This window comes from Bos taurus, chromosome 4, assembly GCF_002263795.3.
Source record: "Bos taurus isolate L1 Dominette 01449 registration number 42190680 breed Hereford chromosome 4, ARS-UCD2.0, whole genome shotgun sequence".
NCBI lineage: Eukaryota > Metazoa > Chordata > Mammalia > Artiodactyla > Bovidae > Bos > Bos taurus.
This window is the reverse complement of record NC_037331.1, coordinates 40,399,629-40,415,652: the sequence shown is the minus strand read 5'-3', so window position 1 is coordinate 40,415,652 and position 16,024 is coordinate 40,399,629. Positions and strand designations below refer to the sequence as shown.

The 16,024-nt window shown below is 35.4% G+C and overlaps 1 protein-coding gene across 26 annotated transcripts in view; it reads left to right on the top strand.

Annotated features, from left to right (window-relative positions):
• Nucleotides 1-16,024, top strand: part of CD36 (CD36 molecule (CD36 blood group)) — a 93,770-nt gene that overhangs the window by 58,418 nt on the left and 19,328 nt on the right. For all 26 annotated transcript variants that reach the window (NM_001278621.1, NM_174010.3, XM_059885384.1 and 23 more), the window contains 2 exons: nt 910-1,117; nt 11,541-11,701. In NM_001278621.1, coding sequence (NP_001265550.1) covers nt 998-1,117; nt 11,541-11,701 — 281 coding nt within the window. In that variant the 5' untranslated portion in view covers nt 910-997. The remainder of the gene's footprint in view (nt 1-909; nt 1,118-11,540; nt 11,702-16,024) is intronic.

The following is a 16,024-nucleotide window of genomic DNA, read 5'->3' as shown; positions in this document are numbered from 1 at the left end:
CCATACATGACCACTGGAAAAACCATAGCCTTGACTAGACGAAGCTTTGTTGACAAAGTAATATGTCTCTGCTTTTTAATATGCTGGCTAGGTTGGTCGTAACTTTCCTTCCAAGGAGTAAGTGTCTTTTAATTTCATGGCTGCAATCACCATCTGCAGTGATTTTGGAGCCCCCCAAAATAAAGTCAGTCACTGTTTTCCCATCTATTTGCCATGAAGTGATAGGACCAGATGCCATGATCTTCGTTTTCTGAATGTTGAGCTTTAAGTCAACATTTTCACTCTCCTCTTTCACTTTCATCAAGAGGCTTTTTGTTCTTCTTCACTTTCTGCCATAAGGCTGGTGTCATCTACATATCTGAGGTTATTGATATTTCTCCTGGCAATCTTGATTCCAGCTTGTGCTTCTTCCAGCATTTCTCATGATGTACTCTGCATATAAGTTAAATAAGCAGGCTGACAATATACAGCCTTGATGTACTCCTTTTCCTATTTGGAACCAGTCTGTTGTTCCCTATGTAGTGCTGTGCAAATGGCTGTGTTTAGGTGGAAAGCCAGATAGAGGGCAAAAATATCCATGAGTGTCCCAGGCTGACAGAAGGTAGGCATAGGGCAAGAGTACATAAGCATTTTCTACATAGATAAGATTTCAGTATGTTAATCATCCACAGAAAAAAAATTAAAGAGGAGAATTTTGAGGAAATGCTCTGTGTGATGATATTTATTGTTTCTACCACCAGTAGGTAGGTTTAGTTTAAAAAAAAAAAAAAAAGATCTAGAAATTTTTCTAAAAAAAAAAAATCTGTTTATACCTGGCAAAATGATTTGTTTCAGTTGCGTTTTCCTTGTACTTTGATCTTTTTGTACTGATATTTATGCTTCTGTTTTATGATCTCCTTTTAATGACAGAACCAGACCTCTTGGCAACCACTTTCATCAGACCCGGGAGTTGGAAAGAAGCAGGTGCTGAACCTCAGTTTTTCCTTGAACAAGAAAAATGGGGTGCAATCGAAACTGTGGGCTCATTGCTGGTGCTGTCATTGGTGCAGTCCTGGCTGTGTTTGGAGGGATTCTAATGCCAGTTGGAGACATGCTTATTGAGAAGACAATTAAAAAGGTACAAGTGGTATCAAGAATATTTCTTTTCATCCTGATTCAGTCTACCTTGATTTGTGTTTGGCTTAGGGTTCCTGTTTTATATTTCATTATAACCAGCAATTTTGTGTCTAACACAAAGGTGATTTTGAACAACTGAAACTCTACATGATAGAGAAGTAATCAAAGTATGATGTATACTCGGTATGAATGCACTGTCATCTTAAGTCTAAATATTTAATTTCTGATAAAAACTATTATAGGTATGCAGATAAGTAGAAGTAATTCCATTAAATTATGTCCAAAGAGTATGCTGATATGCTTTTCATATGCTTTTGAATGAGAAATGAGTGTTATTTTGTGAGGGTACATTTATAAAAGTAGTTGCCCTTTGGTTACAGTTGATTAAAGAAAAATTGTATATAACTTAAAACTGTGTTTAATATTGACTTAGGAATATTTGGTAAAACTGGTAAATTTTATTTTTGTTTGGTAAACTGTTATATATGTGTATAATATTAATATGATTCTTATAAACATTTCCTACTGATGAAGGTTGATAACGGACTTTTAGAAAATATTTTCAGAAATGTTATGCAGAACATATCCCAGTATATATATGTATGTATATGTGTGTATATATATGTGTGTGCATATATATATATATGTATGTATACAAACAAGTTCACTGCAGATTTAACTAAAAATAAAGTGACAATACATAGGCTTTGCACAACAAACTAGAATCTGTCTCTCATCCTAGTTCCTTCTAATTCAGCTTTATACTCACCAACTTTAATTGATAAAGTAAAGGAAGACTAGAATAAGGAGATATAGATCTGCTGGAGTCCTAAACCAGGGATAGCAAATTCAAATAACTTCAGGGTTTGGAGACAAGCCTTTAAAAAAGCTACCAAGGACAATATAAAAACAAGACAATGACTACTGTGAAGTTAAAAGTGTGTGCCCTGCTCAGAGGCATGTATGTTTATTTTTAAAATATAATGCTGGCCAAATAAACTTATCTGAGTGCTAGCCTCAGCTGTCATCCTGGTTCAGATGCCAGTGGTCTAGATGTCAGTAAGCACAATGTACAGAGGAGATCAACAACATACTGGAGTTTCTGTTCCTGTCAAGACCTTTATCTGTCTCATCCATTCACCCATGTTTGACATCCTACTCTTACTAGGAGTTTAAATAATTACAATTATTTTTCACTAAAGCACTGCCTGACTCAATATGAAGATTTAATTTCAAATCTAGTTATCCAGGACAAGAAGTTACTATTTTCCAAAGCTTTTTTGGTTTGTTTTTGTTCAGCTAAATGCTTAGTCTATAAATTTAAAAAATTTTCTGACTGTATTATTATAGCTGTTGTCTTAGTACAACAGATTAAGAAATAGGACATTTTTGGTACAGTTTCTATACTTGTATGCTATATTTGCTTAATAACCACACAGGCATTTCTATCTTTTCTCTTGCTAACTGACAGCAAAATTGTAACCTCATGGATTTAACTGGAAATATTATACATTAAATACCATCTCCTTCCTTGGAATTCCCAGTTTTCTTGATATTAATATAGCTGAATAGAGACAGACAGGAGATGGTGACGTGTGGAGTGTCTAACGTGTTAGAGAGAACTGCTACTGTCCTATATCCTTTCTACTCTATAAACTCATTTCCCTTCTGTATCTGTGGAGTGAGAACAGGATAAATTTTGACACACAGACTATAATTTTTTATTTAATCTTCAGAAGAGAAAAGCCACAATAATCTTCCAGTTACATTATCTTAGACTAAGATTTTTTTTATTCATACTTGATAATCAGTAGCGAACAGTGATCATCTATTGTTTCTTTTTATTATTCAACAATATTATACATACAGAGTCTCTGTTAGACATCATGAGAGGCACTAACATCTATTTTAATTGTTTAATATTTATCTCTAAGTTCATATGCCTAATCTTCAGGAAATAAGAGTTTTGAGACATCAAAAATTTGTATAGAGGCTAAGAGAGAATAAATATTTATCTCAAGAAATATAAATTTTAACTGGGAAAAAGCATATTGTAAAAAAAACTACAGAGACTTGTGAAACTCTGTACTTGAATTCTAAAGCATACACTATTTAGAAAGAGAACTTTCACAGAGTATTCAGTAACTTCAGGAAGAAGGTGAGACTTGAATTGGATTTTGAAGTATAAAATTTTGAAAGTCCAAAGAGCGTTCCAATAAAAGTGTCAGGGGACTGCTTGATGCCATGGAAAAAGTTGTGGACATGCAACTAAATATTGTGACGATAGAAGGAAAAATATTTTTTTTAATGTGTCAAAACAAAGAAATAACAGCAAAGATGATTGGAAAGATACTAACATGGGGTAAAATTTAGGAAACTTTTGAGCATCAGGCAGAAGACTAATTAATGACATGACAGGCAATAGTACTGTATATTTACCTGTAGTTGTTAGATATAGCAAAATCTGCATTTAGAGATGGGTATCAAATATACTGAAGAAGGAAACGGCAATACAATATACTAGTAAGTTATATGCAACACATACTAATATATTATACTACATACTAAATAAAGCATTTTTTAGTCCTACTAAGAGCTTCATATATACTAATTCATTTAATCTTCACAAATATCAATGAGAACGTACTACCATCACAAGACCTTAAATCAACCTGACAACTCACCCAGCCAAAAGGAATATGAGTTAGTTTCTAAACCTAGGCAATCTGAAGGCAGAGATGAGATGATTTATACATTTTGCACTCTCTAATTCTACAACAGAAAGTGTTGGAAAGTGAGGAGACCAAAAACAGGAAATGTTATGTAGGACATGATCACTTTCAAGGAGAATTTAACACTCACTTTTAAACAGATCTTTGCACAGTTTGCACAAAACAAAAGGCTCTCTGGTCTAGTGTGATGGAGTATGTAGAACTGATGTGTGATGGAATGCAATGGATAGAGGAACTAAATAAATAGGGAAAAGAGGAGTAAAAATTTCAAACTACAAGATGTCCAGTTGTGTTCTTGATAGAAGCATGCATACCTTAGAAGAATAAAGCACAGAGGTTTTATAAATGATTTGAAAAGAACATCAGTGTATATTTCAAAGGGAAGGTTTAGAGATTTGTGCATTATTATAGAGAATACAGATAAAACTAAACAATAGATATGTTTGAGGAGAGTTTGAATATAGAGACAAAAGAGCAGAGAAATTATTACGCTATTTGTGCATTCAGAGGTAAGTAGGAAGACAACAGAAAACAGAAAAATTATTTTATATGAAGCAATGAAAATAATAGACTAATTTTTTTAGAAGTTATTTTGAAGCCAATTTTTAAGGAAAAAGTAAAATTATTTCAGGCAGATGAAAATTAAGGAAATAGTAGTTAAAACACAGTCACTAATAACTTTAAAATTATATTTTCAGTAGTGCTGAGTAATAAAGTGGGATAAAATAAAGAAATAGAGTGCTTTCCCTTCTTATTTTTGAAATGAGGCTTACCTGCAATCTTTGGGTCACACTGTAACTCAGCTCAATATTCACAGACTAAGACATCATCTCTAAGACATCACCTCTTGGCCTTTTGGTTAAGATTAAGTGGCTCAGATGGTAAAGCATCTGCCTGCAATGCAGTAAAGCATCTGCCTGCAATGCAGGAGAGCTGGGTTCAATCCCTGGGTCAGGAAGATCCCCTGGAGAAGGAAATGGCAACCCACTCCAGTACTCTTGCCTGGAAAATCCCACGGTCAGAGGAACTTGATAGGTTACAGTCCATGGGTCGCAAAGAGTTGGACACGACTAAACGACTTCACTTTCACTCTTCAAGACATCATAAGAAGCCCTTCAATGGTCAGGAGCTGTGTAGTATAGTTAAGACAGCCTGCTTTTGCTCTCAGATTATCATATAGCGGTGTTGACCTTGCTTATTTTAATTATGTAAAGATGTTGGGACTTTTTCATTTAAATAAAACTGTTTCTTTTAAATTTAGTTTACAAAATTATTTTAAATATGAGATTAGCATATGTATCTGTTTGGCATACATGTAGAGGTCAGATCTTTGAATTATGTGTAAGCACAAAGAGCCAAGTGTCTTGCCCCTGCCTCAAGAGCACTTAGGTTAATGCTGCTATTTTACAAATACACACATATATATATCGGAGAAGGCAATGGCACCCCACTCCAGTACTCTTGCCTGGAAAATCCTATGGACCAAGGAGCCTGGTAGGCTGCAGTCTATGGGGTCGCTAAGAGTTGGACACAACTGAGCGACTTCACTTTCACTTTTCACTTTCGTGCATTGGAGAAGGAAATGGCAACCCACTCCAGTGTTCTTGCCTGGAGAATTCCAGGGACGGGGGAGCCTGGTGAGCTGCCGTCTATGGGGTTGCACAGAGTCGGACACAACTGAAGCAACTTAGCAGCAGCAGCAGTAGTGGCAGTATATATATATGTATGTATATGTGTACATATATATATATGTGTGTGTGTGTATATATATATATATGTTATATTACCAGTCAGTTTTTCTCTACAATTAAAACTCATTGCATGTAACTTGCATTATTTAATGGACTAACAGCAAATTGGCAAAGTTATTACCTATATATAAGCACCATAAAAAATTAAAGTGCTTAATTTAAAAAGATAAGAAAACCATCTCATTTTGTTCTCTAGAGTTGGGACTCTGATACTTTGTGGTTCTCAAAGATGACACCTGATACCAATATCTGAAATGGCATAAAACAGTCGATACATTTTACCATTATATTTCTTTATTCACTATTTCCAAAGGAAATTTTGTAGGGTTTTTATGCATTATAGATAATTATGCATTATGTAGGGTTTTATGCATTATAGCTGAATGCTTTTATACCAGTGTTTCAGATCATGATTCCTAGTGGAATTGAGTGGGACCAGCAGATTTATGCAATCTTGCTAGATAGACTAAAAGTCAATGGCATGAGCTGCCACAAATGTGGAAAGCAGAAATTATCAAAGGACTTCAGAAAAAGGTCAAAGTTCTGGCACCACTCACAAAGGATAATTTATCACCTGACACCATAAAATATCACTTGATTAATACTGCTGAATATTATATAACAGGCAATTTTAAATAGTTTGAATTCACCTATTATATTAACCGTGGAACATCAAGATAGAAAATCAAGATATCTTTTTCAATTAAAAGACTAATGTTCAATCATACCATCATTTAATTACACCATTTCCTTTCCCTATTCTTGAAACAAATGATCTCATAGCCAAAACATGCTTCCAGATAAAATAAACATAAATGATTATTATTTTGACTTATTAAAATGACTATAATTTCAAAGCAATAGTCAATATTTGACAGTAAACTTTATACACATATATATTAATTTCATGATGTATGCTTAGACTATTTCTAGATATGATAAAATAATTTTTACCTTATTATAGTATCTAAAAGCTCAAAAAAGTGCCAGACATATATAGGTTGTTAAAGATAGTAGAATTTGCTCTAAATTTAATATTAATATATGAGAACATGAAATAACATAAAATAAATTCTAAATTTAAATAGTAAAACATGGATTAAACATGTATTTGCATATTAACTCCAATAATAAAATCACTTAAAAATGTTTTAAGAAACAGCAAGTCAGCATGTGTACTTTTCTTCCTCCAGCCCAATTTAATATCAACATAGTATACTTTTCATGCCAAATAAAAACTCTCCCATTTTAGGTTCTTACATAAACACTTGGAGGCTGATTTCCTGAGTTTCAGAAACACATTATATGTAATCAATTCCACCAGTTGTTAGTCTGAGGCTTAAGTGATGACTTGATAATAACCTGAGACCAAAACCACTTTTTGACTGTTAGCACAACTGGCTTTAATATTCTAATCCTTGCTTTCTCTTTCTCTCAGCATGTATACACATAGGAGAAAATGTTTTGATCATAGGAAGACTGCTTGTAACTGGTTCTAAACAGAACAAATTGTGGTAGTGAGTGAAGAAGATAAAGACTCTCTTCAGTATGTTTCTGCTTTTTAGGGAAGTTTTGATTTCACTGGATGGAGAATAAATATAGAAATGATTAAATAGCAGAAGTGTCACAGGATTTTACATGAGTTATTGCCACATGACTGGTTCAGGCAGGAATGCTATGAATGAAATAAATAATACAATTATACCATATTCCACCTATATTGACTTTCAGAAATATTAATTTCATATAATTCAACCTCATATTATTTCCAATATTATTATTATCCCTATTTTATAAATAAGGAAGCTGAGGTACAAGAAATCAAATAACCTGCCCAAGTTTAAATGGTTAGCATATGATCAAACTGGGAATCAAACTCATAGCATCTATTTCATTGTTAACCACTTCACTCTGGGCTTCCCAGGAGACTCAAACAGTAAAGAATCTGCCTGCAATGCATGAGACCCAGGTTCGACCCCTGGATCAGGAAAATCCCCTGGAGAAGGGAACGGCAACCCACTCTTACATTCTTCCCTGGAGAATTCCATGGACAAAAGATCCTGATGGGCTACAATCCATCCAGTCACAAAGAGTCGGACACAACTGAGCGATTAACACTTTCACTTTTCACTCTAGGCTTTGAGTAAAGAAGCCAATATACTTAGTCAGGTTGGTAGTAGGGTAAGGAAATCTATTCATAGATTAAAATCTGCTTTATATGATTCCATCTTTCAGTACTATATAAGAACCTTGAGAAGTGGTACAATATTATTTTCTGCATATGTATTCTATATAGTTCATTCAAAGGAACATAGTTAGACTAAAGTTGCCCATCATGTGGATGAGCACTGCTTTCCCAAGTGACCACAGGACTAGATAGAGGGTATTACAGTCCCAGACATCTGCCTTCAAATTAATGTAGCAAAACAGAACTTTCAAAGTAAATGGCTTTCAACTCAGCTGAAGACCATGCCACACTAGAGTCATTAAGCTTAAATCCAGGGCTAAATACTCTGAACACTTAAAGTCAGGGATAGATACTGATGTATGTATCAGCCAAGGGAGAGGATCTTCAATTATATTACTTTTTTTTGTACATATAATTTCACCTTTGTATTTAAAATTTACTGAAAGATCCACAAAATAGGCCAGACAGTCCAAAGTCAATTTAAAATCAAGGCCTTTTAAAGTCACAAAGAACTTAAGCTCCTTTTTAAGAGGACCTTATGATATATTTAGTCTTGATAGTCAAAGAGGTCTATACAAATTTCTAGTACCTACGTAGTCTTAGGATCAGAAGAAATTCATTCCTATTATGACTGATTCAATATTTTTCTCTGTCTCTGTACAAATTGTGGTTTATAAAAACCAAACAAGATTGGCGTGAAATGCCGGATTCACCATTACCTACTACCAAATTATTGTGCAACATTGAATTAGATATCTGTTTTTCTAGGACCCACTTCCACTACTAAAAAAAAAATGGATGGTGTTCAGATCAGATCAGATCAGTCGCTCAGTCGTGTCTGACTCTTTGCAACCCCATGAATTGCAGCACGCCAGGCCTCCCTGTCCATCACCAACTCTCGGAGTTCACTCAGACTCACGTCCATCGAGTCAGTGATGCCATCCAGCCATCTCATCCTCTGTCGTCCCCTTCTCCTCTTGCCCCCAATCCCTCCCAGCATCAGAGTCTTTTCCAATGAATCAACTCTTTGCATGAGGTGGGCAAAGTACTGGAGTTTCAGCTTCAGCATCATTCCTTCCAAAGAAATCCCAGGGCTGATCTCCTTCAGAATGGATTGGTTGGATCTCCTTGCAGTCCAGGGGACTCTCAAGAGTCTTCTCCAACACCACAGTTCAAAAGCATCAACTCTTTGGCGCTCTGCCTTCTTCACAGTCCAATTCTCACATCCATACATGACCACAGGAAAAACCATAGCCTTGACTAGACGAACCTTTGTTGGCAAAGTAATGTCTCTGCTTTTGAATATTCTATCTAGGTTGGTCATTATTTTCCTTCCAAGGAGTAAGCGTCTTTTAATTTCATGGCTGCAGTCACCATCTGCAGTGATTTTGGAGCCCAGAAAAATAAAGTCTGACACTGATGACCCTAACTCTAAAGCTAGAAATTCAATGCAGTCATTTCAACTCTTTGTGTTTCAACTTCCCCATTTAAAAAAGTTATCTCCAGATTGACAAATAAGACAAAGTAACTCATGGCCCTTAGAAGAAAGACATGATACAGTTACAATGTTTCTTTATATAAAATGCACAAGCCTTAGGGAGATTTCTGTTCCACCAAGTACATTATTTGGAGAACGCAATGGCATCCCACTCCAGTACTCTTGACTGGAAAATCCCATGGATGGAGGAGCCTGGTGGGCTGCAGTCCATGGGGTCGCTAAGCGTCGGACACGACTGAGCAACGTCACTTTCACTTTTCACTTTCATGCATTGGAGAAGGAAATGGCAACCCATTCCAGTGTTCTTGCCTGGAGAATCCCAGGGACGGGGGAGCCTGGTGGGCTGCCGTCTCTGGGGTCGCACAGAGTCAGACACGACTGAAGTGACTTAGCAGCAGCAGCAGCAGCAGCAAGTACATTATTGAAATAAAATATGTGTATTGAGAAGTAATGATAAACAATTGATATTATACTAGTCTTTAAGATTCTACAGTGCGAAAGCAATAATGTGCATGTGTATATGTTCATGTGTGTTCTCCTCTCATAATGTCTCCTGAAACGGGTAAATGAAAATAGCTTGCAGCTTCCATGTAGATTTCAGCTTCAAAACCCTGCTCATTTACAGTAAACACCTTTACATTTAGAATAGCCATAATACTTATCTATACATAATTTTGTCTTGATTTGGGTTTGCTATGGAATTAAGACTTTCTGGGAGTAATAAGGCAATCTTCAAGGACAATTGCTTGTTAAAAGTACTAAGGTCTCACACTGCTTTAACAGTCGCAATGTACCCAGTGTAAAAGGATTGTGACAGCACAGGATTTTGTAATGACATTTTAGTTGATGCCCTGTTCTTCTCTAAGGAATTCTCTCTTTCTCTCCATTAAGCAATAAGTCAAATGTCCTGAAGATTGCTAATTCACTTTGACTTCTACCAACTAAGTGCAGAGGTGACAGGAACAAAAAATAGTAACAAAAAATAGTGTAAAAGAGGACTAGCCTAAGGGTCAAGATTAGGATCTTCATGGTGATTCTGCCACTAGGCATTTGCCTCAGTGACCCTCGGGCCAGATACCTGGTTTCTCAGAGTGTCAGCATGCTCTCCTAGAAATGTGCTCATGTTCACTGTCCTTTTCTGATCCATCATTCTATGAATTGATGCTTCCTGGTGAACTAAACAAACAGGTGACATTGTTCTTGTGGGTTTTTTAAGGCTTATTTTCTGTGAAATGCTTTCCTTCCTCTTCCTCTAGCAGTAAAAGGGTAAGCTGGAGCTTTACACCTGAGTATGTGTTCCTTCCAAGGTAGTTAATTGGAAACATTGCCTGCCACAAAGTCACCTTTGTCTCCATTAGCTGCTAGAGCGCCATAGGCTTCTTGCTCAGAGAGTAAAAGCCTTGGAAGGAACCTGGGAGAGCATCTATGGTAACTCCCTCACTTTATAGATAATAAAATTGACCTTAAAGGGTTTGGTGACTCTCTATTCTGTCTCAGCTCCTAAACTATTAATAGATACTTATATATCCATACTAAAAGATACCTAAACTAGTAGATACTTCTAATGTTGGATTTTCTGATTTCACAAAAAAAGAAAAGAAAACTTCTGTATTTCATCTTTTATTTTTAAAGTATTAACCTAATAATAATGAATTAGACTACTGTAATCTTGGAAACATGTACTAATAGGTTTATGCAAATGTACTGAGAGGAAAGCCTCATTGATCAGGGTTTTGAAAGGGAGAAATCAAAGCTGTGTTTTTCTTAACAAATGTTAACTGATTTTCCCCTGAAGTATCCAAATTCTGAAGAAAATGAGAAAACTTCTAATTCCACTAGATTTTTCTGTTTTTCCATTTTGCCTCTTCAGTCTGAATCATTGACGGTACATTAGAAATTTATATTCAACCTGATAAGAACTTTTTTGAAATGCTTTAATCTTGCTTAATAAATAGTTACAAATTATTGCAATATTGAAATAGGGTCACTCTAAAGCTTGCCAATGGTTGGCTTACAATCACCAGACATGTTTGCAGTATTACACACTGATTTTCCTTGTAAAAGGCTGACTGAAAGAGATTGCTACCATAATGTGTTGAAAACATTTCTGTTGCAAGCATGTGGCAGGTTGCAAAGGTTTTCATGAGCAGGATACTTCAGCTTGGTCTTTCACTGACTAACGAAAAATTTTAAACTCCCAACAGGTGCCCATATTGGCTACAAAAAAATAACCCAAACATTTTTCTTTTTCATAGGAAGTTGTCCTTGAAGAAGGCACAATTGCTTTTAAAAATTGGGTTAAAACAGGCACAGATGTTTACAGACAGTTTTGGATATTTGATGTGCAGAATCCAGATGAAGTGACAGTTAACAGCAGCAAAATTAAAGTTAAGCAAAGAGGTCCTTACACATACAGGTGAGTCCCCAAAATACGTGGCACTCTTTCCTTGAACACAGGTATTTCTGAAAAAGCTTCCACTTGACAAATGTCATTGTATTGAAATGTACTTATTATTTTCTTACCATTAATATATATGGAAATATTTTGTTTCTGCCTACATAAAATCCTAATCTAAGGATTTAATGGTAATTAAAAAACAGGTTTTATTATGAATTTACCAGCATCAGTTAACTACCCTACATGTAACAAGTCACATGTGTTTTATACTTGTGGCATATATGTTTTAAAAACTCTGAAATATGCATCCAAATAGAAAAAAATCTATCAAAAATTTAAAAAATGAGTATTTTAAAATCTTAAAATTGAAAAGTGTAGGTACATGAGTAGTTCTAAAAGTATGGCTCCTGGACCAGCAGTATCAGCATCACCTGGGAACTAGGCAGAAATGCAAATTCTCAGGCCCTACCTTAGACCAAGTGAATCAGAGACCCTTGGTTTGAGACTGGTAATGAGTTTTACAAATACTCTGGGTGATTGTAGTACATAGTCAGTTTTGCTAACCATAGCATTAAACTTCTATGTAAGTAAAAAAGCTGCTTAGGATTTCTATTCAAACTATTTTTCAGGTCTTAAGAGTGTATTTATGCAGTAGTTTCATTCTTATATTTTCTCCAGTACAAAGACTGAATAAAAAATACCTTTATCTACATGCCTTAACAGTTTAACACATTTTGAATAGAATCTAAGATCCATCAGATGTAGGGGGAAATAATTAGCCAGAACTTTTCATTTTGTAAATTTAAAAATCAGACTGACACCAGTTAAGTTAAATGGTTTGTCCACAATGACAAAATCCTGGAAACTGGTAACTCCTAGATATTTGCATACATTTTCCCCCTATCAAAATTATAGATTGAAGTGCTAAAAACACTAACCTTAGCCAGGTATTAGGACATTTATAGACCCCATATGGGAACAGAATTAAGTCCTGTTGTATCATTTGCTATATAAATATGATTTTTCAAGGATAATTACAACTAGTTATAGACAATAATCAAGTATTATCACAAAAGTTCATATTTGTAAAGATTTATAATTCATAGTTTTACTTTCTTACTTGTTTTAGGTAGTCTATAATTATATAATTTCTTTCCTCTCCATGCATTAATTTATTTCTGTATCAGCAACTGTTGCTCAAATATAATGAAGTAACAGTAGTTGGGAGGGTGATGCCTGCTTCTGTAACATAATATATAAGCTGTAGAGTGCCATGGTACTATTCCATCCTAATAATTATTCCCATCTCCTGTCTTCAGACATATGTCTATGACTATTCACAACTTGGTCAAAGAAGTCTTGGTTTTCATTGTTACAGAAAATAATCTTACTTTCAGAAATATTAAAAAAAATTTTTTTTTCAGTCTTATACTTCTTAGATAACTATCAAAAACCTGATATAATAAGATATCTGAATATCTTATTCCAAAAAAACATGTACTCTGAAAATCTAGAACTCACGTATGACCTAATACAATCTAAGTATAACTGACTAAACTTCCTTTATAGCTCAGTTGTTAAAGAATCCGCCTGCAGTGCAGGAGACCTGGGTTCAATTCCTGAGTTGGGAAGATCCCCTGGAGAAGGAAATGGCAACCCACTCTAGTATTCTTGCCCAGGAAACCCCATGGACAGAGGAGCCTGGCGGGCTACAGTCCATGAGGTCTCAAGAGCCAGACATGACTTAGCGACTAAACCGCCAAACCATAACTGATTAAAAATCATACCCTGAGAGAACTGAATACATGTGATAAGAGAAAATAGGTGGTATTTGAGATCTGTCTCATCACAGGTTTTGCTTAATTTTTTTTGCTTGTTTGTGTGGGGGGGTATGTTTTTACTTTTAAGGGTATTCATTGTGGAATGTAAAAAACAATCATAATATAGAATCCTGTCCCAGTCCTGCTCTGGATAGGTGATAAGATACATATCTTATTCTTGGAGGCTAAAACCTTCATGATAAAAATAGAGTGGATTAGATATAATTCATTTAGTTGGAGAAGCAATGAGGTGAGGGTTGGAGAAGTTGGATTTTCAGCTAAAGTATGTAAACAAACTCAAATTTATATAACAATTCTAAAGGAATCTCATGATGTTTTATGATGTTGCCAAAGGAATCCTTACTGTCTACCTAGATGCCCTAAATAATGGGAAAAACAATGGTTACCTTTCAGAAAAAGTTAATAGTTTGAGAGTCTTCCATGTGCTGAGGTGAATTTACTTCCTATCAATTACCCCCTGAATTCAGTTGAAATTGGAAGTGGAAGAGGATGTCCCTCCTCAACAGAACCACACAGGCTTATTTGCCTTTTAGCTGCTGAAGTGAGCTTGATGAAACTTTGACAGGGTGTGACATGAGTCAAAGCATGAAACTTCCTGGATTGAGATGTTAGTTATGTATATCATCTCTATGAAGACCTGGTAACTCCTTCAGAATATTCTCAGATAGAACATTAATTTTTTAATTACTTTGCTTTGCCAGGAGTACATGGAAAACAAAATATGAAGCAATTTCCACCCTTTAACCTTATTAACCAACACTCTGTAAAACCTGTATACATTCTAATTTTTAAACAAAAACTTGAGTACTTATAATCTCTTTTTCAAGTACATTGTAAACACAGACCTCAGTTAGAAGGATTTTTTTTCTGTTAGTGAGTGCCATCTGCTGGTATAATGTAAGTACAACTAAGTAAACTACAATTTGGGTCACAATTATGGCTCAGGTGGTAAAGAAGCCACCTGCAATGTGGGAGACCTGGGTTCGATCCCTGGGCTGGGAAGATACCCTGGAGAAGGGAAAGGCTACCCACTCCAGTATTCTGGCCTGGAGAATTCCATGGACTGTATAGTCCATCGGGTCGCAAAGAGACACCAATGAGTGACTTTCAGTTACTTACACTTACTTATATTGCTATTATTTCAATTATATAAATATAAATGTTCCTGAAAATTATTTTAATTTTAAATATGAATATGTAATATCATTTTAACATATAACTATCTAATATAAAAGAGTAACTGATTAGTAATAGATTCTCCAGGATGATGTCTCACATATTTATATTCTTTGTATGTCTACACTACTCCAAGGAGAATAAACAATAAAGAGCTTGATGAAATTGTATTAGAAATAATATATATTTCCATATTTTTGTGAATTCTCTTTTTAAAGAATGTAAAAAATAATTTCTTCATTCAAAACTATTTACCAAGAACTTATCCATGTACCAGACACTGCTTGGGGATACAAAATACTCATAATACCTATGGCATAGGAACCTACATTTTTATTATACTTGATTGAAATCAGGTCAGGCTTTTCTGGTTGGTTTTGTTTTTTCTATTTCAGTCCCATATTTTGTCAATTTTTATCTTAGATAACAACAAATAACTATTAGATCACATGATAGAGACATTCGGATATTTGATAGAGCAGTGAATAATGTACACCTTATTTCATCTCAGTAAATATCTTGTATGTACAAAATATTTTTTTCCCATGATATTACCCTTCACCACATTCCTAGAAAGTAGTTGGTACTCTGCCTAGAGATTACAGCCAGGAGCTCAGAACTAGTAACTATTCCATACATGGGGTAGGGTTGGAGAGGAATTGATCTGTGATGTGGAAATATATTGTTAGTTATCTTTGCTGCTGATACTGCTAAGTCGCTTCAGTCGTGTCCGACTCTGTGTGACGTCATAGACGGCAGCCCACCAGGCTCCCCCATCCCTGGGATTCTCCAGGCAAGAACACTGGAGTGGGTTGCCATTTCCTTCTCCAATGCACGAAAGTGAAAAGTGAAAGTGAAGTCGCTGAGTCTTGTCTGACTCTTAGTGACCCCGTGGACTGCGGCCCACCAGGCTCCTCCGTCCATGGGATTTTCCAGGCAAGAGTGCTGGAGTGGGGTGCCATTGCCATCTTTAACTTTCATTAAAATAATGAAAATTATATCCAAGCCAGTGATAGAAAGGGTATTTACTTTGAACAGTCCTTCTAATATAAGAAAATGGGCTCATAATATTCCCCTGCTTCAACTTCTGTATTTTCCCCTCACCCTCAAGATAAAAGGTGAACATCTGAATGTAGAATGCAATCCTTTAGTCTTTGAAATATTGCTCATTTCAGTGGCTGTGTTTTCTACCACCCCCTTCCTCAGACACTGTAAACCAACCATGTTGAAACATGTTATTTACCATGTTCTTACTTATCCTATATGTTCTACCATATTTTACCAAGTTAAAGTTCTATCTTTCACTCAAACCACTTATATGGAA